We start from the raw sequence: 23724 nt of genomic DNA on the forward strand, positions 1-23724 counted from the left end.
CTACAAAATGCTACTTCAAGAAATTTCTGTACATCAAAAGAAATAGTGACCAGAATACCAAGACTATCTACAGAATGGGAATCCAGTTTAATTCCAGGTTTAACCTTTTTCATTTGTTTGTTTTAGTTAGGGGGCACACACAGAGGTGCTCAGGGCTTACACCCAGCTCAGTGCTCAGGGGTGGCTCCTGGAGCTGCTAGGACTGGGGGCTGGGGGAGACCCTCTGCTGCCAGGGATGGAATGTGCATCTCCCAAACATGGACTGTGTGCCCCAGACTATTAAACTCTCCCTCTGGTCCCTCTGGTTAGTCTCTTGAGTACTATCACATTGTTAAAAACTAAAAGGTACAGAGGCTGGAGCAATAGCACAGCAGGTAGGGCATTTGCCTTGCACACAGCCAACCCGGGTTCTATTCCCAGCATCCCATATTGCTCCCTAAGCACCACCAGGAATAATTCATGAGTGCAAAGCCAGGAGTAATCCCTGTGCATCGCCGGGTGTCACCCAAAAAGGAAAAAAAACCTAAAAGGTACAGTACGTTTTACATATCTTCACCACCAATTTTGATTGTCTCTCTCCTTCATTGCTGCCAGCCTCCTGGTGAAAGGGACAGCTCACCCTGGTTTGGTGTATTTTTTTAAAATTTAATTTAACTTTGTTTTTGAAATTTTATTTTCCCTTACCTTATAGAGACACTATAGTCAATTCTGGGTTGGTTACATGCAAGGCAAGTGTCCTACCTGCTGTACTATCACCCTGACAGAACCTTGAACTTCACAATTTTAGAGCTGTCTTCCTACCAAGAAGCTCAGGGGTATGGGGATGGGAACAGTGTTTCTCCTATTTGGGGATAACAATCTTCTTTGTTCCAAAGTAATCTTTCAAGTATAGATCATGTGTAATCTTCCATTATCCCAGCAAAATCTTCATCTAGATAATGAAATAAACTAATATAAATGTTTTTCCCCCAGAATCTATGGCACTTAGGCTTAGGATATTCAGTCAAAGGCAGGCTGTTAGTGAAAGAACTGGAACAGACTCTGGTAGTTGAATCTTAGGGAGAAAGAAGCTCATCTATGCTACTAACAAATCTTTCTCAAGCTTCTGTTTTTATTTTTAATTTAATTTTATAGAGTAATTCACAATATTTTACTATATTCAATATTTGAACACCAATTCCACCACCATTACACCTTCCTACCACTGTATTTTGGATGTTTTCATCCCAATCCCAAACCCCAGGCCCAAAGCAAAATGAACGAATTCATTTTGTATTGTTTGTTCTGAATCAACTGCTGAAAATGCTCCAAAAGTTTCCTTAGAGGAAAGTATGTGAAGTTTGTTGTATTTCCCCCAGGCACCATTAAGCCTTTCAATAAGAGCTTACTGACATGTTGTTAAAGGCTGTGCCTCCTATGCTTTTATATATACATATATATATATATGTATATATCACATGTATCACTTGTCATCCTGTTGATCTTCAATTTGCTCAAGCGGGCTCCAGTAATGTCTGCATTCGTCTCTGTCACGTGCTAGTGTAGCCCAATGATATCTGCTCACTCCAGGAACACAAAGAGCCTCAAACCGTTCATTCAGGGTTTTGACAAAGAAGTGTGGCCATTCATTGGTGGGTGGCCATGCGGTCTTTTGACGTCCCATGGAATCCAGTCAGTAACAGCTCTAGTCCAGTGGTTGTCTCTGAATCCCATTACACGTCCGGCCCATCTGATTTTTGACGCCTTGACAAACGAGACATCGTCCCTGATTCTTGACCGTTGACGGATGTCTGGACTCCGGATTCCTTCTTTCACTTGAGTGAAACATGATACTCCAAGCATGGCTCTTTCAGTTCCTCTTTGGGATACCTGAATATCGTTCTCATCCTGTTTTTGTAGGGCCCAGGTCTCTGAGGCCTATGTTAGTGCAGGAAGAACCATGGAGTTGAAAAGTGGTGGCCAGCTGGAGGTTCTTTGTCCTCTTAACCACTTCCTCGATGCTCTTGAAAGTGTTCCACACTGCTCTCTTCCTCCTGGGCAATTCTGGCACCAAGTAGTTTCTCATGTTGAGTTCTTGACCCAGGTACACATAACTGCTGCATTCGGAGATCTATGTTCCATTGAGAGCAAATGGAATGTCAGGGACTAGTTCGTTTTTCATGAATACTGTTTTGCTGAGATTCAACTGCAGTCCGACCTTTCATACTCGCAGTTGAAGTCGGCCAGCATTTGTGCCGCTTGCTAATGTTTGGTGTTATGAGAACAATGTCAGTAGCGAAGCAGAGGGGGTATAGTTGCCAACCATCTATATTCACTCCCATTCCTTCCCATTCCAGTAGTTGCATGATGTTCTCGAGGAATATATATTCCCTAAGTTTGGTTGCCTTCTATTTTAAACCCCATCCAATGTGGAGTGCTACTCTTGGAATATTAGCAGTATGAGATATGTCAAATTCTGTTCTCTTTTATCATTCCTTGATTTATTCTCTCAACCAACGAACGATTGATACACTTCTGGTAACAAACTTTTCTCACTTCAAAGAATGAGAAAGGATACAATATGGATCCTTTGAGCACTCAAGGTGCTTATAAACTGGTAATAGTGATAGGCACATAAATCAATAATTAATATTGCTTTGCTTTTATTTGTATTTAAATTGTTTTTCTTTTTTGTTTGGCAGTGCTCAGGGCTTTCTTCTGACTCTGCTCTCAGGGATCACTCCTGGCAGGTTTGGCGACACCATATGGGGTGCTGAGGATCGAATCCAGATTGTCCATATGCAATGCAAAAATTCCTTACCCATTGGACTATCTCTCCACCCTTGCATTTGAATTTTTATAATATGTTCATATACTACATGCTGGCTGAAAGTTGAATTTGACATTTAAGAACTAATGATGTAAGAAGTCCACAATAATGTGTATCTAGAGAATTAATAACAGACATAGCTTTTATTTCATAAGGAAGCTCTTATGCAGATGAGAGTTACTCATAAATTGCTATAAAAATAACTATACTGTAGTCTCTTCTGGACTGGAGCGATAGCCCAGAGGGTAGGGCATTTACTTTGCACGCAGCTGACCCGGGTTCGATTCCTCTGTCCCTCTCGGAGAGCCCAGCAAACTACCAAGAATATCCCGCCCACAGGGCAGAGCCTGGCAAGCTACCCATGGTGTATTCAATATGCCAAAACAGGTAACAAGAAGTCTCACAATAGAGACGTTACTGGTGCACACTAGAGCAAATCGATGAGCAAGGGGATGACAGTGCTACGACAGTGCTGCATAGTCTCTTCTAGCAAGGCTAATAATTTGGAGAGGGGAGTGTTACACATGGAGGTCCTTCCTTGGGGGCATGTCTGTCTTAGCTCTCCTTCAGCTTATAGTTTCAGACAAGAGCTGCTAGATAGAATCACTGAAGCAATTTACTTCTTTTGCTTATCTACAGTCTTGAAGATCTTCCTGACTTATACTTTCACTGACCAGCAGAATCAGGGAAACAAACGCTCAAATTAATGGGAGACTATGGAAATAATGCAGAAAAGTACCATGGCTTGAAAATAATGAGTATTAGTCCTTACTATGAACTTAATGCCTAAAATGTTTAAGGACCAAAGAAATAGGCCAGGAGTTAATGTGCTGACCTTGCTGCTGCCAGCTCAGTTCTATACCCAGTAGCATATATGATTGCCCCAACCACCACCTGGAGTGATCCCGGAGCACAGAGCTAGGAGTAACTGATTACTGCTGAGTATGGCTCTAAAACAACAGCAACCACCAAAGTTTGTTTGATTTGCTCTTCACAGCCACTTTATGAAAGTTGTATTGAGAAGTCTTGGGTCAGCTGAATTAGATCTCTGTGGCAAGTCGTTCCTATCCTCGAGTATGTCTCTTATGTCTTTAGGTTCGTCTCAGCAGACATAAAGCAGTTCAACATCGTGTCCTTGCCCTAAACAGCTCCCAGTGCCAGGAACTGGCAGACTACTATTTTGGTTTCAATGGATGGTATAAAAGGATTGTCAAGGTGGAAGTGGAGAGAGAGTTCAAGTGTAGAGTCTGTGCTGAAAGTTCAAGTGCAGAGCCTGTGCTGAAAGTGAAAGTTTCTGAGCACCGTTCACACCCCAGAATCAATCAAGATCTCAGTGAATTGATGGTGGTGTCATATAGCACTTTTGTGCTCTGTATGTGCGTGGCTGGTGTAGTTCATGGAAAGTTTGGCTTAATGTTGAAGTCACAGGTTACTTCAACTGTTAGCACGGATTGCTGGAATTGAGGTTTTGCTTTTAATTAAACAGTTTAAAATCTGCATTGAGATGTTCAGAAGGACCTTCAATCTAAAATCCAGCTTCAGGATCTTTCTGACCTTGAAGAAAGGGAAAATGAAGATATTGTGGCACCATTTCAGAAGAAAAGCATAAAGATCTTCTGTGCTTAGAGGTGGTATTGTCACCCTTTGATTGCAAGAGCCCTGGAGTTGGCATAGCTGAGGAGACTTTGGATAAACTGTGAGGTCTCTGTGGGGACTGGAATGGGGGTGTGGGTAAGAATCTCTCTCTCTCTCTCTCTCTCTCTCTCTCTCTCTCTCGCTCTCTCTCTCTCTCTCTCTCTCTCTCTCTGTCTCCCCCCCTCTCTCTCTTTCTCTCTCTCCCCCTCCCTCATCATATTTTCAGATACATCAGAAACAGCCCTCTCCTTGCTAAACTGCTAAAGCCTTAGGCAGATGTTTTTAACAATACTTGTTTAAACCTTAGGTAGTAACGAACAGAATTTTTGGGGGTGGGGTGGGGGAAGTGGACGTACTGGGGACACCTAATGATGCTCCTGGCTCAGCACTCAGAAATCACTCCTGACGGTGCTCAGAGGACTCTGTGGGATGCTGGAGATCAAACCTGGGTTGGCTACATGCAAGGCAAGTGCTCTACCTGCTGTACTATCACTCTGACAGAACCTTAACTTCACAATTTGAGAGCTGTCTTCCTACCACGAAGATTAGGGGCATGGGGATGGGAACAGTGTTTCTCCTATTTGGGGCAACAATCTTCTTTGTTCCAAAGTAATCTTTCAAGTATAGATCATGTGTAATCTTCTGTTATCCCAGCAAAACCTTCATCTAGATAATGAAATAAACTAATTAAATGTTTTCCCCCCAGAATCTATGGCACTTAGGCCTAGGGTATACAGTCAAAAAAACCGGGCTGTTAGAAAAAGAACTGGAACAGACTCTAGTAAGTGAATCTCAGGGAGAAACCAGCTCATCTATGCCACTACCAAACCTTTCTCAAGATCCTGTTTTCTTTTTAAATTTATAGAGTAATTCACAATATTTTATTACATTTAATATTTAAATACCTCCACCATTACACCTTCCTATCATGGTATTTTGGATGTTTCCATCCCGATTCCGAACTCCAGCCCCAAAGCAGAACAAAAGAATTTATTTTGTATTGTTTGTTCTGAATCCCGTTGCTCATCGATTTATTCGAGCGGGCACCAGTAACGTCTCTCATTGAGAGACTTATTGTTACTGTTTTTGGCATGTCCAATACGCACGGGTAGCTTGCCAGGCTCTGCCTCGCAGGCTCAATACTCTTGGTAGCTTGCTGGGCTCTCTGAGAGGGGCGGAGGAATCGAACTCGGGTCATCCGAGTGAAAGGTGAACGCCCAACCGCTGTGCTATCGCTCCAACTGTTGAAAATGCTCCAAAAATGTTTCCTTAGAGAAAGTATGTGAAGATTGTTGTATTTCCCCCAGGGACCATTAAGCCCTTCAGTAAGAGCTTACTGACATATTGTTAACAGTTGAGCCTGTTGTGCTTATATATATATATATATATATATATATATACATACATACATGCATACATATATATACATATATATGTTATATATATTTTTTCCTCGAAGGAAACTGAAGAATCAGTAGAGAATCCACAAACAGAATTGCTCTCCTTGCTCTATATACCTGCAGTCTTAGAAATTTTAAGTTGTCAGAGATCTTATATTGTTACACGAGTTGACGCTGGGTTGACTTCAGCCTTGTAGTCTGGGCAGTTCTTCTAGTAAAAGTGACTTCGTTGGTCATCTAGTAAAATTTCTATCAACTATAAGAACCTTTAAGAACCATTCAGGGCTTAAGAAGATGGTACTGGAGCCAAGGTACCTGCCTTGTATATCCCTGGCACAGCATGTGGTCCCCTCTAGCACCACCAGGGAGCACAGAGCCAGAAATAGCCCCTGAGTACCAGAGGATATGATCCCTACACCCAAAATATAAAAGAAGTAAAAGAAGCAGTGGGTGGGAAAGATAGCTCAGAAGACTGAGTACACTCTTGGCGTGCAGGATGCATAGTTTCAGTTCCAGCTCAGCACAGCATTGCCAGGAGTGACTCCCAAGTTCTAAGTGGGTAAAATTCTTGAACACCATTGAGTCTGGCCCAAAACAGAGAAACAAAAAGAACCAAACTTAATGTCTGCATTGAAAAGGAAAATGCTCTTATTTTATGCTTTCAAAATAAAATTATTGGGGGGGGGGGTGTCGCTGTAGCGATAGCACAGCGGGTAGGGTGTTTGCCTTGCACTCGGCCACCCAGGTTAGATTTCCAGCATCCCGTATGGTCCTCCAAGCACCATCAAGAGTAATTCCTGAGTTCATGAGACTGGATAACCCCTGTGCATCGCTGGGCATGACCGAAAAAGCAAAAAATAAATAAAATTATTTGATGTATAAAGGAAGAACACACCTAATATCATTGAGTACTACCTTCAGAGAAAGGTCATTTTAGACAATTATTTTGAATTGATCTCTGTTAACTCTATTTCAGAAAGTGGTCAAATAGCTGTGGAAGATAGGACTTTTGAGGAGCTTACTGAAGGACTCAATTGTTTGAACTATTGACCTAGTTTTGAACAATAATTTTTAAAATAGTTAAATCAAACTCATCAAGAAAATTCAAACACCTACAATGGAGTCTTAACAAGACTAGCTTAGGGGCCTGAGACACAGTTCATCAGGCTGGAGCATGGACTGGACTGTGCGTGAGGGAGACCTGGGTTTGATACCTGCCACTGCATGGCCTCCAGAGCACTGCCAGGAGCAACCTCAAACACCTCCAGGTGTGGCCCCCAAACAAACAAAAAACGTCCACCTTACTGTGAAACGTGAGTAGACATTTAGTCCTAATGCCAAAGAATTCAGAAAACTAACATCCATCCCTAAATGAGGCCACTCTTGGAACCAACTCCATTCAAAGCTCTCTACTCAATTAGACACTGGGAGGAAGCCCCTTCTCACTGAATTTATATTCTAGAAGTGTGAGATAATGAGAACTGAAAATGATGAGAAGGACTGTGAAGAAAGTAAATTGGGTGCTAGTCACAGTATGGCAAGAGAGTCTTGTTACATTCTGATGTTAGGGTCTTCAGTGGTCTCTCTAGGAGTGCTAGAAAGGCAGGCAGCCCTCTAGAAAGGGGCTTGCTACTTTTTCTCTATGGTTAATGTTGAGCTCCATGCAAGACAGGGGGATTTTCCCCAGGCCTGTGTAAAGGAGTGTATATGAGTGTTCATTCAGTTTAAGGTCGGTCTCCCAGAATAAACTGTTTATGGCCCCAGATCTTTCCTTCAGAAAATTTTGGGTCATTGATTCCATGCTATCCCCTCTCTCGGAGACTGATAAATAATCAGAGATACTGAGAGTTCAAAGGAAATGAGAAGGGGCTGGAGCAATAGCACAGCGGGTAGGGCATTTGCCTTGCACCTGGCCAACCCGGGTTCGATTTCCAGCATCCCATATGGTCCCCAGAGCACCACCAGGAGTAATTCCTGAGTGCATGACCCAGGAGTAACCCCTGTGCATCGCCGGGTGTGACCCAAAAAGCAAAAAAAAAAAAACATAAAGGAAATGAGAACATTTGTGAATCCCCATCCACCCTAAGTAGTGCTCCTCTTGCAGGTCAGCTAGCTTTCTTGGAAGCAGGATGGCCAAGGGGAGGAAGAATGTGTCTCGGATTTCAGTAGTGAGGAGGACGCACCAAGACCACCACAAGTGGACTAGTACTGTTGAATTCGCCAGCGTGCCCACCCAGGGACACACTGTTCCTTCCCCTCCTCACCTCCACCATGGGGCTAGGCCCAGAGTAGTTGGCAGTCCCAATCCTGTTTGGCTGGCAGGGGTGGGGAGGGGAAGCTGGGGGTGGGCGGAGGGGGTGGGAAGAGGACCTGATTGAACATCTTTTGTGCCTGCCAGGGAGGAAGGAAAGCCTGGCTCCTGCTGTTTACAGGGACCAGGCTCTGCCTGGACCCAATAAAGGCTGCTTAAGGGCGGCATAAAGGTGCTCGGGGGAGGGGCTTGCAGTTGCTAAGGTCAAGCAGTGCCTAAGTGTGCGCGCATGCATCTCCAGGCTGCCATAATGGCTGGCCTCAGGTCAGGACGCCAGCGCCCTAGTCGCTTGGACTATGTCTCTCCAGTTAATCCACGTGTCATGTCCTGGTGATGTCGGTGGGCCCCACAGGTGACTCGACGGTCACTTTCTCCCCAACCGCCTCTACCACCCAGGACCCAGGGTTACTTGGTTCTTGTCTCACTTGCGGTAAAGAATTTCAGGAGAAGACAAGCAGTGAAGTAAATTGATTTTATTCAGAGATTTCTGAGGATAGGAGGAAGGGATAAAAGAAAGGGAGAGACAGGTAAGAGTAACGCGATCAGGAGAGAACAGGGTCTTCTCCAAGGGTGGAGGAAGCCCCGACACATAACCGAGCTTTAGACACAAAAGTATGAAAGCATGAAAGTACACATCTCAAGAGGGGAGATGCGGGCAACACATGTGCTTGGGCGACACATGTGCTCGGCCACGTGGGCACAAGCAGCACAGGGGCTCAGGCAGCTTCCTTTGTTCAAGGTATCTTTTATAGGGTTTCTTCAACCTGCCCCCAAGTGGGGTTTCTTTCTAGGTAAAAGTTCCTTGCTAAGGTTACCAGGGAGGTTGGGAGTGCTGATGGCCTTCTTTGGGAAACTTCCTGGGGAGGGGCCCATTATCCTCAGGGTCTGCTGATGGTTTCCTCTGGGTCTTTTGTTTTCTTGAATCTGCAAGTCTTAAGATTCTCCTTCCCAGAGACTGTTAAATCTAAATTTTCATTGCCCAGGGCTTTTCCCTATCTACCTGCCTATATCATATCCCCCCCCCCCCTCAGAGATTTCACCACCTTAAATCTTTAAGGGAAAATGGCTGAAGGTCCATCTTCTGGAGCTGCTTCATGCTGACAAAGGGGCGCTGGCCCTGCCTGCACAAGGGGTGAAACCTCATGCTACCTTAGTTTTAGTGGGCCCCAGGCAATGAACTGGTTGGGTTCCTGAAGTTATCTGAAAGACAAGATCAGATCAATTAGACTGAGGGATGGCACTTTGAAATGATTAGACCCTGGAGATGTGGAAGGTCCTTTCTGACCTAGTAAGGACAGAATAGTTTGCTGTCTTAGGAAACATTAAGAGTTAAAGCAACAGAAACCAAAGCAATATAATGCCATACCTATTTCTGTCATAAAAACAATGGAAAGGAATAACTGCTTCACCCATGGTTGATAGAAAATGGCTTATATCCAGACTTTTCTAGTGGCATAGAAGCACCAAGCTACTTCTCAGATTTGAAAAGCTACCCATACACTGAAGCTATCAACTGGAATCAGTAGATATTTATACCTTGAATATGAGCGTTTGATCATTTGCATGTCAAGCTGCCAATCCTCTCCTTGGTAAGTTCCTTGACGCTGAACAAGTGTTAGGAAAGGAGGCCCAGGTTTTCCACTAGGTTCAGTAATGGCACAGAAAGCACAGTTCTGAGTTCCTCCCCATGAATGAAGGCTTTCACCAGTGTTATTAAAGCAATCTCTTCCCATGTTGGAAGCTTAGTGTAACCCTTTATCTGTCAATTTCCTTTTGAAAACCTTGTTCCAATGCCTATTGTTCCTCTTTTGCAGAGTATCTTATATGAGTATTCTCTGGATGGGGTATTAATCCCATGATGGACGAGAATTAAGAGCTGTTAAAAAAAATTCTAGTTCTCTCCAAATGACTGTGTTCATAGAACTAAAATTGAATACTTAGAACCAGTTTAGATGTCCACTCTTGGCACTATAGCCAATTGACAAGTTGGGGGAAATCAATTAATTCTGCACTTTGAGCTGAGGTTCCCCCTACTAAAGCTCTGGCTTCCAATACCCTGGTCAGACTAGTGACAGCTTGTTCAACCTTGAGTCCCAAAGACTAGGCTGCTTACTTTACAGTTGGTAAAACACATTTTACCTGAATTACCCAAAGGGGATACCTTTTAGATCAAGATTAGAATACATTTACTAGATCACTCTGTAGAATTTGAATCTGATTCTTTAAAAAGCAAGTTACAGAAACATGGTTTTCTCTCCACCCTCATTTTAAAATTTGCCTCATGGCTTAACAAATCTGACTTGTTCCTTTGCATAAATACAGCAAGATTGGAGAACTCTCCATTTGGGGTACCCCAGTTATTTACTCAGAAGTCCTGGTGGTTGGCTAAAGACAGGAAACACCAATAATGGCATTAATCTTATGTGTCACGTCAGAGTTACCCAGGCCTGACCTGTCCCACGATGAACTGGATGGCCTCAAGTCTTCAGGTTGAACTGGAGGTGGCCTTGGGCCTCATTTTCCATAGAGGCATCCTGGCAGAAAGGAGTCCATCCCCTCCTTCTTCAGGGCTGGGAGAGATCCTGGTCTCCAGGGTTTTTCTTGATGCTAAGAGTAGGCCCAGGCTGTGTCAGTCACACAGATTTCCGGATTCCTCATTCTCCATAGCAGTGGTGATTTCCATTCTTTCTTTGAGCCAGCCGGCCTCTAGGGTCTCCCTGAGGTTTGTAGAGTCCTTGAAACAGTACCTGTTAAATACCTGCTCCTGTCATTTAGACCAATCCCTTGACTGTTTCCCTGAAAGAGGGCTTTGGGGTCCCATAACTGATTTTCCTGTCTGCAGAGGGGTAGACCCTATTACAGAGAGGAAAGACTTTTATCTGGATTTATGCAAACCAACATAGTGCCATGAAGCATCAAAAACATACTGAAGGTACAAAAGAAGAGAAAAGCAAACATTTCACTTTACTCACAATGAGATGCAATACACCCATTTGTTGTGGGTCCTAGTCAAAGAAGCTAAAATCTGTAGAGATAAAGTATACAATTTAACATCATATTTAACCCATTCAATCCCATGTTGAAAACCTTGACTTCCCATTAATAAGAGCACTGTACCAGAAGTCCAGTGTAGAGTAAAACATGTCTAAACCATTTAATCACATTTGAAAAAACTTTGATTTCCTGCAACTTTTGAAGAATTCTATTCCCTAAGAGCACTGTAATAGGAGTCCAGATAATCCATCCAATATCGTCTTCATAGATTCTACCAAAAAGGTACTAGAACAAGATTTCACACTTGTGTATGAAGGTCTCTGAAGGTCAAGTTGATACCTGGTGAAAAAACTTTGCATGGAATAAAGTTATCAGAATAATAACATGCATTTTTATGTACTGGACAGACTGATTAACAGCCAGTCTGATTAACAATAGTCAGTAAAAGTTCCCACATTTTCCACAAAAATCTCCATTCTTATCTCAAGCTTTAACCTAGGCGCAATGCTATGGCTTCAGACTATCAGACTGACACCTGAGATTAATCTATTATAATTCTTTGCTAAGTATCTCTAGAAAGTTTAGTTACCAAAAGTCTCAGAGATCAAATAAAATACAGTAGGATAAGTTTTGCAACCAAATTCATACCTCTAGAAACTCATATTTTAACTAAACCATTACTCTTTGAACCTGTTTTTCCACAATTATTTCAGCTCACATTCTAATAATCCAATGCAGATGCATATGTACATTGACACAACAGCATAAGACCATCGATTTTTTTTAAAACCATCAATTTTTATGAAACATGAGTAAACCTTCTTTGGCTTAAGTTCAATAGTTCTTGTACCTTAGTTATTTCAAATCATGAGCTTTCTAACTTTAACAATTCCACAATACAAACATGCTTTCAGACACAGAAAGAACCCTTTGTTTTTTTGTTTTTTGTTTTTTGTTTTTAACCAAACTTTGATATAGCATAGAAAAAACACTTGGACTGTCAATGTTTATGGAAACATAAGAAAACTTAATTTTGATAGCTTCTGTACCTCTGTTACTTGTAAAACAGCTAAATTTCTCATTAAGATTGGCTGAGGCTTGTAAGATAAAGCCTTGCATCCTCTGAACTCTTATTTCACTTTAGTTTTAGTTTTACTTCCGCAGCTCTTCCTAGATAGTACAGATTCTGAAGTTCAGAAGAATTACAACTTTTAATAGCCATTTTAATAGCCATTTCTTACAATAAGAAATCTAGATTGAGAATTTTGCTTTCTCTGTAGGCTCAACATTCTCATAAGAAATCTTTGTTTAAACCTGGTCTAACAAGTTCCAAAAAGCACCTCTTTGACCCTTTAAATTGCTGGACTGCATATCACTTTGATCTCTTGTGGTGATCCTGCTTCCCCAGGTCTAATTTTTACTACTGATTTTCACTCTGGCTCCAACACTCGAGTATACAACATAGAGACAGACAGACAGACAGACAGACAATGAACTGACTAAAAAAACACCACTACATGTGCACACGTCTGTAGTTGATTGATCGATCTAACCCTTCAAAAATGGCAGGGAGAAAACTGATATACTGAGAAAGGAAGGAGCAGTCCCCAGGGCAAAGTTAAGCCCTGTCAGCTTAACTGTTAAATCTAAATTTTCATTGCCCAGGGATTTTCCCTATCTACCTGCCTACATCATTGGCAACAGCTATATGTCCTATGTCTCATGTCTCCTCATGTGGCGACCAATGTGGTTGCTGATGCAGGGACCTCTGATCCTGAAGCAGGTCCTGCACCCAGTCCTGCTGATACGCAACCCCTCAGGGCCCTCCAAGCCCTGGATTTCACCTTCCCGTGTTCTTGCACCTGAATTGCCTCATGCCCTTCAACTCCAGACCAAGTCCGGGTTTTTTCATCACCATTTCACCTCAACTGTTCCCTGGATGTTGTTACCGCCACAGAAGTTTAAGAGTTTCATTCCCACCCTGGATGAAGATTCAGGTAAAGAATTACTCTCTGTAGGGGGCTGGAGCGATAGCACAGCGGGTAGGGCATTTGCCTTGCACACGACCGACCCAGGTTCGATTCCCAGCATCCCCTATGGTCCCCTGAGCACCGCCAGGGGTGATTTCTGAGTGTAGAGCCAGGAGTGACCCCTGTGTATCGCTGGGTATGACCCAAAAAGCAAAACAACAACAAAAACAAAAACAAAAACCCAGAATTACCCTCTACATCCCATCGATTTGCCATTCCACACCAGGGTTTGAATGACAAGCTGGCAACACATCAGAGGCTCCCAGTTGATCCAATGATAAGATGGACTCAGGATCAGAGTCCACCTCTAGATTTGTCTCCTAGAGGGACAAGCACAATTCCAACTGTAGATCTAGAACAACCTGAAGACCAGACATTTGAAATGCCTGCTCCACCTCTAGTGCACAGATTCCAAAAGTACTAAACTTCATTATTTCTCCTGAAAACAGGAGGGAGGGTCTAGTTGGCCGTCACCATGCCGCTAAAATTGTTGGAACTCCCAGAAAATCTAAGAGACCCCATCGTCTGCCACAGCAAATGCAGAATGATTTAGATTCTGGTATGGATATCTTATCCTGAGTAGAGTGAAACTTTGGATGTACTGGGAGGTTCAGAGCAACATCCACAGATCCCTCACAAGATTGAATCCTTTTCATCCCAGTCCCAGCATCCAGAACCCTCTGAAAAGATAGAACAGCTTCCCTTTAAGGCCCTGGAAGCTGAAGTTTCAGCAAGCACACAACAGACCCCAGCTGCACTTCCAGTATCTCCTAGAAACAAAACCCTCTTTAGTTCAGGACTCAGATTTGCTGTCCAGTACCCCTGAAGAGGGTCATACTGCTTCAGTCCTGCCAAAAACCCTAGTTCAGCCTACATTGGCTGCTGAGGAAGGGGGATCTCCAGTGCCTCAGGAGGTGGAAGCTCAGCCTTCAGAGTCAGGCCCGAAACTTGTAGTGCAGTTTTTACTGCAGCATCCAAAGAATGAGCTGTCTGCAATCCAGAAAGAAGCCCATCTTTCAAATATATCTTCTGTCACCATCAAACCTGCCTATCTGCAGATTACCAGAACTCCAAGAGTCATCAATGAGGGTGAAACATCAAGCCAGCCAGAAACCCTAAATCTAATTCACACTGCAGAGAGACTTGAAGAGAATAAACAATCTCTAGGCTAAGAGGAGGCCCTGCAGTGAATCTACTTCCTGGAACTTTGATGCTACACGTTGTGGAGAAGGGAATGTCTAGAGCTGGGAATGTTCCCTGATTTTGTGGGGCCTGGGGCCGGCCCCACTGTAAGTTTCCCGAATTGGGGTCACCAGCCACGCCAAGATGGGAGGGACAATCTCTGGCCCAATGGATGTTTTCCCTTACAACATCATGGACGAGGTCCAGGTGGTGGTCTCACAGTGGCACTGTTTGGAGGTGCCCTGCAGTCCTTATGGAAGTGGCCTGATCTCCCACAATTAAAACATTTGCCCTGATCTGTCCTCCAATTATGGTGGTGCTCACGGATCTGATTATACCAGGAGTCAAACTCAACCCCTCGCAAATGCCAGGCATCTGCTCTGCCACTTTGAGCGAACTCCCCAACTCAGTCATGCTCTCTGAGATTGATAAAAACTGTTGCTCCTTTATTTGCCGGGCTGGGGATAGAACCTCAGATTTTATTCCTGCAAGACAAGTGTTTTACCTCTGAGCCATACTTCTTAGTCCTTTTGCCACAGTTTACTCCATAAAGCATAAAGATAAGGTCATGAATATAAAACAGGCAATGAATGAGCTAGGCAAGCGCATATATTTTGAAATGCAGAAGTCAGCCAGAGAAAGTACTGATATGCAAAGCATGTGCTCAGGTGCCCCTTCCATTTGTCGACTATGAATACTCATTTTTGTATAGACACATTTCCATTTTTCTTGGGCACATATCCAGGTATTACATTGCTGAGTCTTTGGTAACTATGGCTAACTTTTTTTAGGGAGCATCAAGCTTTTCTGCAGTGCCTCTTTTTATATTTTCACCAGCAGTGCATAAGGATTTCAATTTCTCCATCACCCTGGTTGCACTTTTGTCTGCTTTTAGCCATCTTACTGAGTATGAAGTAGTATCTGATGTGACTTGGATTTGTGTTCTGCTAATGGGAAGACATTAACTATCTTCTCAGGCTTATTATAATCATTTTAAAATCCACTTTGGGAGCTGAGCGATAGTACAGCGGGTAGGGCACTTGCCTTGCTGTGGACAATCTGTTTTTATCCCCGGTACCACAGATGGTCCTTTAGCACCTCCAGAAGAGACCCTTGAACACAGAGCCTGGAATAAGCCCGGAATCCTGCTAGATGTATCCCTGACCTCCATAAATAAATAAATAAATAAAGCTGGGATTTGTACAAAGATGATACTAAAAGCATAGCTCAGTTTGATGAATACTATCACCAATAGGGTTCTGGCCAGGACGTGTCTTTCTGTTTATTTCCATCTTTAATGTCTCCCAGGTATTTTTAAATTTATGTTTGGTTTTTGGGTTTTGTTCACTTGGGGACCACACCCAGCAACATGCTTTGAGGCCCCGGGATATCTTTGGCCTACTTCTCCCTCTGGGAGAAACTGGCAATGCTCTGAGTTTCCTGCCCACATGGGACAGCCTTGCAAGCTTCCCATGGTGTATTCATATGCAATTCATATGCAAAATCCAGTAACAAGCTGGATCTCATTCCCCTGACCCTGAAGAGCCCCCAGAGCAACAACTTTAGGAGGGCCGAGTCCAGATGGATTTCTAAGATCTCAGGGAAAGGTCAAAATGAGATGTTACTGAGCCCGCTTGAGAAATCGGTGATTAACGGGATATCGATATCGTGATCGTAATCGTGAAAGTCTCCCAGGTATTTTTAAATTTACAGGTGGTTTTTGGGTTTTGTTCGTTTGGGGATCACATCCAGCAGCTCCCAGGGCCATTCCTGGCTCTCTGTACTCAGGAATGACTATTGGTGGGAACCATCTGGGTGTGGGGGATTCAACCCTGGGTCAGTGGATGCAAGACAAGCACCTTAACCCATGTATGCTCTCTCCAGTCCCTTTATCCTTTAAAAAATTTTGTTTTGAATCCCTGTGAATTACAAAGTTACAAAGATATTTATGATTGAGATGCAGGCATACATTGTTCTAACACCAATCTCTTCACTAGTGTCCACTACTCTCCACCCGTCTCCCCTGCTCCCCACCACCCCCTCTGCCCCTGTAGAATGCACTTTATCCAGCCATCTCATTGTCCTACTGTTCCCCTCACAAACTTTTCTCCCACCTCTGCCCCAGTGGCAAGTTCCTACTGAAGACCAGTTCAGCTCATTGTTTCCATTGCCATTGGACATTTGAGGTTCCCCTACAAAGTTTGAGATAGATGGTTCTGAGTCCTTTCCTCTCCCTCTGACTCATTTCACTCAACACGATGCTCTTCAGATCCATCCACATTGCAGCAAATTGCATGACTGTATCTCCTATATGGCTGGGCAATATTCTATTGTGAATCTATACCATAGCTTCTTTATCCAGTCATCTATTCGTGGGTATTTGGACTGTTGTCATATTTTGGCGGTTGTATATAGTGCTGCAATGAACCTAGGAGTGCAGACGTCTTTTATGCATTGTGCTTTTGGGCCCTTAGGATATATTCACAAGAGTGGAATTTCTGGGTCATCACTGTATCACTGTCATCCCGTTGTTCGTCGATTTAGTCGAGCGGGCACCAGTAACGTCTCTATTTCTCTCAGCCCTGAGATTTTAGCAGTCTCTTCTTACTCGTCTTTCCCAATGAATGGAGGCTCTTTCAGGGTCAGGGGAATGAGACCTAGCTTTACTGTTTTTGGCATATTGAATACGCCACGTGTAGCTTACGAGGTTCTGCCTGAATGGGCGGGATACTCTCAGTAGCTTGCTGGGCTTTCTGCAAGTATGTATTACTGTCATCCCGTTGATCAACGATTGCTTGAGCGGGCCCAGTAATGGCTCCTTCATCCTAGTCCTGAGATTTTAGCAGCCTCTCTTTACTTGTTCTTCCCAACGGTGCCTCATTAGAGGCTAGTCAGGGTCAGGAGAATGAGACCCATCATTCTTATTCTATTTGGCATGTGAATACATCATGGGGAGCTTGCCAAGCTTTCCCGTGTGGGCAGTAAACTCTCGGTAACTTGCCAGGTTTTCCAAGAGGGATAACTAGGGTATCAGATGTTGTGTGATTGCATCCGCACGCTTCTGGGAGCTTGGTTTTATATTCTCTGGATGTTGGCTGTTGAAGGGATTACATGGTATGTGTGTGTGTGTGTGGGAGCTGGGGTGGGAGGTTTCTGGGTGTGACTGCCTAGCTATGGGAAAATGGAGAATCTGGGTAGAAGAGGCCCAGTCCCAATCTGAGCAGCCTTGGAGATCTAGGCCCCAGGTCCCACACACCTGGGTTCCTTTGCCAGTCATATGGAAGTTTAATTCTTAGTGTTTTGAGGAATGTCCATATTGTCTTCCCAGAAAGGCTGGGTCAGTTAGCATTCTCACAGCAGTGAATGAGGAGCCCTGTTCCCCCAAATCCTCGTAAACACTAGTTATTGTTGTTCTCTTTGATGAGTACCAGTCTCTGTGGCATGAGATGATCTCCAACTGTTGCTCTGATCTTCATTTCTCTGATGATTAGTGATATAGAACATTTTTTCCATATGCATTTTGGTCATTTGTATTTATTTTGGGCTGGGAGTTGGGCCATATTTGGCGATATTCAGGGCTTACTCCCAGCTCTGCACTTAGTTATCACTCTTGATGCTGCTTGGGGAACCATATGGGATGCTGGGGATTGAACCCAGGTTTGCTGCATCCAAGCAAACACCTTACCCACTATGCTATCTCTCGGACCCTGACCATTTGTATTCTTTTTCGAGGAAGTTCCTGTTCATCTCTTCTCCTGTTTATCATTTTTTATGACATTATATATGAAACCTTTAAAATTTATTTTTTTAATTATTTTTCTTTTTGAGCCACATTGGGTGACAAATTGAGTGACACATTGGGTGACTTCCTCCTGGCTCTGCACTCAAAGATATCTGCTGAAGTGTTGTGGGGGACAATAGGATTTACCAGGGACCACACCCAGATCAGCTGCATGCAAAGCAAACGCTGTACCCGCTGTACTATAGCTCTGAGCCCTTTATGTGAAACTTGAAAAAATGTTCATCTTTAATTACTTCTAGCTAGTGTCTAGAAATATGACTAATTTTGGCATATTGCTCCTGTATCTTACAACCTCATGGAATTCATCTATTAATGATAGTAGTCTTTTTTGCTACAGTCACATACACTTTGGGTCTCATGGTCTAGTTTCCCAGGAATTTGCCAGAGCATTTAAAAAAATTTTTTTAATCTTTATTGGTGAATCACCGTGAGATACAGTTACAAACTTATGAACTTCCATGTTTGCATTTCATTTACATCCCTCTAAAATTTTTTATTAATGAATCACCATGAGGTACAGTTACAGACTTACAACTTTTCATGCTTATGTTTCAGTCACACAATGCTTGAGTACCCATCCGTCTACCAGTGCCCATTCTCCACCACCGATGATCCCAGTATCCCTCTCACCCCCTCCCCACCCTACCCCCCCTCACCCACCCAGCCTCTGTGATAGGGCATTCCCTTTTTTTCTCTCTCTACTTTCAGGTGTTGTGGTTTGCAATAGAGGTATTGAGTAGCCATCGTGTTTGATCCATATTCCACTTTCAGCGCGTATCTCCCATCCCCAGTGGGTCCTTGGACCACCCTTTACCTGGTATTCCCTTCTCTATCTGAGATGCCTTTTCTTCCAACTTGTTTGGCCAGCTTCCAAGCTGTGGGCAGACCTCCTGGTACTTATCGATACTACTCTTGGGTGCTAGTCTCCCATTCTCTTACTTTATATTCCACAGGTGAGTGCGATCTTCCTATGTCTGTCTCTCTGTTTTTGACTCATTTCCCTTAGCATGATACTTTCCATGTTGATCCACTTATATGCAAGGGTCATGACTTCATTATTTTTCTAACAGCTGCATAGTTATCCATTGTGTAGATGTACCAAAGTATCTTTAACCAGTCATCTGTTCTCGGGAACTCGGGTATTTTCCAGATTCTGGCTATTGTGAGCAGTGCTGCAATGAACATTCGAGTGCAGATGTCATTTCGACAATACTTTTTTTTTTTTGCTTTTTGGGTCACACCCGGCGATGCACAGGGGGTACTCCTGGCTCATGCACTCAAGAATCACTCCTGGCGGTGCTCAGGGCACCATATGGGATGCTGGGAATTGAACCGAGGTTGATCACGTGCAAGGAAAACGCCCTACCCGCTGTGCTATTGCTCCAGCCCCACGACAACACTTTTTTTGCCTCTCTGGGATATATTCTCAGGAGTGGTATTGCTGGGTCAAATAGGAGCTCAATGTCTAATTTTTTGAGAAGCATCCATACTGTTTTCCAAAAGGGCTGAACTAGTCAGCATTCCCACCAGCAGTGTAGGAGAGTCCCTTTCTCCCCACATCCACGCCAACAGCAGTTGCTTTTGTTCTTTTGGATGGGTGCCAGTCTCTGTGGTGAGAGGTGGTATCTCATAGCTGTTTTGATCTGCATCTCTCTGATGATTCGTGATGAAGACCTTTTCTGTATTTCCTTTTGCTCTTTGTGTCACACCCCGAAATGCACAGGGGTTACTCTTGGCTCTGCACTCAGGAATTACCCCTGGCGGTGCTCAGGAGGCCATATGGGATGCTGGGAATCGAAGTCAGGTTGGCCGCATGCAAGGCAAATGTCCTATCTGCTGTGTTATTGCTTCAGTTCCTTGGAACAAAATTTTTTTTGTCAAAAATGAACTGCTTCTGGGACTGGAGTGAGAATATAGCAGGAAAAGAGTTTGCTTTGCAGGTGGCTGACCCAGGTTCATGCCTGGCATTCCCTATGTTCCCCTAAGCACCATCAGGAGTAATCACTGAGCATTCCTGGGTGTGGCCCACAAACCAAAGAAAGAGAGAAAGTAGTGAGGAACTGAGGGAGGGAGGGAGGGAAGGAACTGGTTCATTTGACCAATATATCCATAATGTTTTTTCTGAAGTATCTAGTAACTACCGGATATTGTCAGACCAGTGACAGTCAAGTGGCCCTGGCATTCAAGAAATTGAAAATTCAGGAGGCTGACAGGTGAGTCAGTGATCACATACAGTGTGATAAAGGTCAGGGCACAGAGATCTCTGTGGGAATGACTGGTGACATGACAGCTCCCACCAGCTCCTCTTAGAGTGACCCTGTCTTCTTTGTTCAAAACCAAGGATTGACCCTACTTTTATCTTTAGCTGGTTATGTTAAGCCATGAAATGGTTTGAATTTCTCAGGGTGTAAGAAACGTTTTGAATTGTAGTGGCAGCCATTAGAAATATCTGTGGGGGTATGATGCCACCAGCAGATCAACCTGTACCTGGGGCAAGTGTATCAACAGCCTGATGGTGCCTTCAGATTTCCATTTACCCCAAAATTGCTGCAGTGCCTTTGGCCAGACCCCAACAACTTGGGGCCAAGTTTACCAAGAACTTAAATGGCCAAAAGTTAGGTATGTGGGAGTCACACCCACAGACCACATCCGGCTCAGCTTTATAAGCTCATTTATTGGCCTTATTTCAGAGGCCCATAAATCTCAAAAGAGATCAAAAGACACAGTTAGGGCCCATAGTGCAGAGGTAGGCAGGAACCCATGCCACGCTCAAGGCTGCTCCCCACACGCTCTGGCCGAGTTCACTCATGAGTGAAGTTCTATATGACCTAGGTAATGCAGAACTTTGTGACCTTGGATTCTAGATTCAATGGGACCAGGAGAGGAGATCTTCTGCTCACTTTCTCCAGTCTCCAGTGACCCAGGGGTCATGCCATAAGCCACCTCCTGCCGGCGCCAGATAATCTCATCATCAGCCACTATCCAGATGACATGGCTGCTTCTCCCGAAAGGGAGCATAAAATGAGTTCCCCATAACCATGCCAATGGACTCCGCACCAGGCTGTTTCACACAGTGCACCCCAGAGGGGTGTGGGTGAGAGCCCTTCCCACCCCAAGGGACCCAGCTCTGGCAGCCAAAAACCTCCACAACCCAACAGCTGCCATACTCAAGGCCGTGCCCCATGCACTTGGGCTATGCCTCACCTATGAGCAAACATATTCCTGGATTGTGCAGCAGCAAAAGTGGCCTCGCAACACATCGTACAACACTTCCTACCCATTCTCCATAATTACCACACCACATTTGATGGAGTTCAGATAGTAGGCAATAAATCATAGGGGGAAATGTATATATATATGCATATATACATATTTTCAGAGATGTACACCAAAGTTCATGCCACACAAACTTCAACAACATGTTAGTGATATCCTCCAGAATGCCTTAATGGTTCCTGCCAAAATAGAACAATCTTCACGCTGTTTCCTATATGAATACTTTTTTGTAAGCATGTTCAGCAGTTCTTCATAACAACACAAAATATATTACTTCGGTTGTGTTTTGTGACAGGGCTTGGGGCTTGGGATGGAAACATCCGAAATTTGGTGGACAGAAGGTATAATGGTGGTGGGATTGGTGTTTGAATGTTGAGTGTAATCAAACATTGTGAACTAACTTATAAAATTAAAAATTTTTTAAACGTAATGTGGAGTTTATGCCCAATTTAATCAGCTTAACCAATGGCTGAATAAATAGCAGTGCTCCTATGTAGTGGGATTGCTTAGAGCACATAGACTAGAGACTAGAGACCAGCGTGGGACAATGAACTTTGTATGACCTGCACTGGGGGCTTGGGAGAGTCCTGTGCAGAGGGCCTCTTGAAAGAGGGGCCTTGAAGGTAAAATCTACCAGCAAGATAAGCAGGACACATCCTGCACGTACATACTCCTCGTGCTCTAAGTAACCTTGGGAATAATCTGACTTGGTATTTTTTAATGAGAGCATCCTGAGACAAACACAAAATATGTCTGTTTGGTGTATAACTCATGAGAACATCTTTTGACTTGGCTACGTGCCTGGGCAAATGTATGTTAAGAATATAAAAACTGCTTGCTTGAGAATAAACCTTGCCTTCAGCCTCGATAGCTGCTGGTCAATGCTTCATCTCTGAGTCGGTGGTCTTCATGCCGGAGCTGGACTCCGGCACTCCTACATTATAAAACTTTTTTAAAAAGAAAAAGAAATAATATTTGCTGCAGAGCAAGGACTTCCTGCAGACATCATCACTCCTCGGGTTTTCTTTCTTATTTGGTGATGGGGTGATGGGAAGACACAACCAGTGGTTCTCAGGGCTTGCTCCTGACTCTATGCTCAGAGATCACTCCTAGGATGTTCTGGGGCCTATATAAGATTCCAGGAATGAAACATACAAGTCAACTGCATGCAAGGCAAGTGCCCCACTTGCTGTACTATGCTGTACTATTTGGCCCCTATCACAGAGTTTTCAACATGGAAAAATTTGTTAGCATATTTTTTTTGCTGTACATTTGTTTTGTTTCCCCCCTCCCACCCACCCCCACCCCCACCCCCATTTGCCCTTCACTTTATCATCTTGAGACGTGGCTGTTTCCCAAAGGGAGAATGCTTAGTGCTGGAGAAATAGCACAGCAGGTAGGGTGGTTGCCTGGCATACAGCTGACCCGGATTCAATTCCCAGTACCCCATATGGTCCCCCAAGCACCACCAGGAGTAATTCCTGAGTGTATGAGCCAGAAGTAACCCCCTGTGGATCACTGGTGTGACCCAAAAACAAACCAAAAAAAAGGGGGAGAATGCTTTATGGATTCTAAGTGTGATTATAGATAATCACAGAAAATAAAGTTTTTCACCTTCAAGTTCCATGCCAGTAATATAAATATAAGCTTTAATGCTAGCTACTGATTATGCAGATAATTTTCATTTTATTGTACTTTTTTAGAATTCTCAGTCATAATCCTCGAACAACTATGGAAGATTCATATCTTTTTCAATTGCCAGCATTAAAATATCTGTAAGTATTGTAATAGTTTGTAGCTCATATGATTTTTGCTATAACTTGTGGTCTTTATTTTTCTCCATTTTTGTCAAAGATTAAGTGTCTTGCATTGAATTTAAAAGTTATCATTTGAATTTTAACACTGGATTGTTGAAATGAGATTTATTGTCAAAGGAAAAGATTAAAAAAGAATGTACACGGGTAACAGCCAACAGAGCAAAAGAGCAATGTTGAGTACATATAGATAAGAACATACAGATGCATGTAGAAGTATTATTTATTCCAGAAAGTAACAAGTAATAATGTAAACATTATTTTTAAAAAGAAAATAAAGAAAAGAGGACCGGATAGGTCAGTGGTTGGAACCCATGCACTGCGTGCTAGAGGCCTGGATTCAATCTCTGGCACCATATGTGTTCCCTGGAGTCCTACTCAGAGCAACCCACAAGTACAGCACCCAACATATCTCCCAAGTACTGCCAGATGTGGCCAAAATCCAAGGCCACCCCCAGCTCACATGAAAAA

The 23724-nt window shown here is 43.5% G+C and overlaps 1 protein-coding gene across 6 annotated transcripts in view; it reads left to right on the plus strand.

Annotated features, from left to right (window-relative positions):
• LOC129403560 (leucine-rich repeat-containing protein 37A3-like) overlaps positions 1 to 23724 on the plus strand; it is a 120694-nt gene that overhangs the window by 13294 nt on the left and 83676 nt on the right. For 5 of the 6 annotated variants that reach the window (XM_055132389.1, XM_055132385.1, XM_055132387.1 and 2 more), the window contains 2 exons: positions 20291 to 20376; positions 23143 to 23214. In XM_055132389.1, coding sequence (XP_054988364.1) covers positions 23171 to 23214 — 44 coding nt within the window. In that variant the 5' untranslated portion in view covers positions 20291 to 20376; positions 23143 to 23170. The remainder of the gene's footprint in view (positions 1 to 20290; positions 20377 to 23142; positions 23215 to 23724) is intronic. The other variant, XM_055132390.1, reaches the window with a different exon arrangement.

Source organism: Sorex araneus, chromosome 3 (genome assembly GCF_027595985.1).
Source record: "Sorex araneus isolate mSorAra2 chromosome 3, mSorAra2.pri, whole genome shotgun sequence".
NCBI lineage: Eukaryota > Metazoa > Chordata > Mammalia > Eulipotyphla > Soricidae > Sorex > Sorex araneus.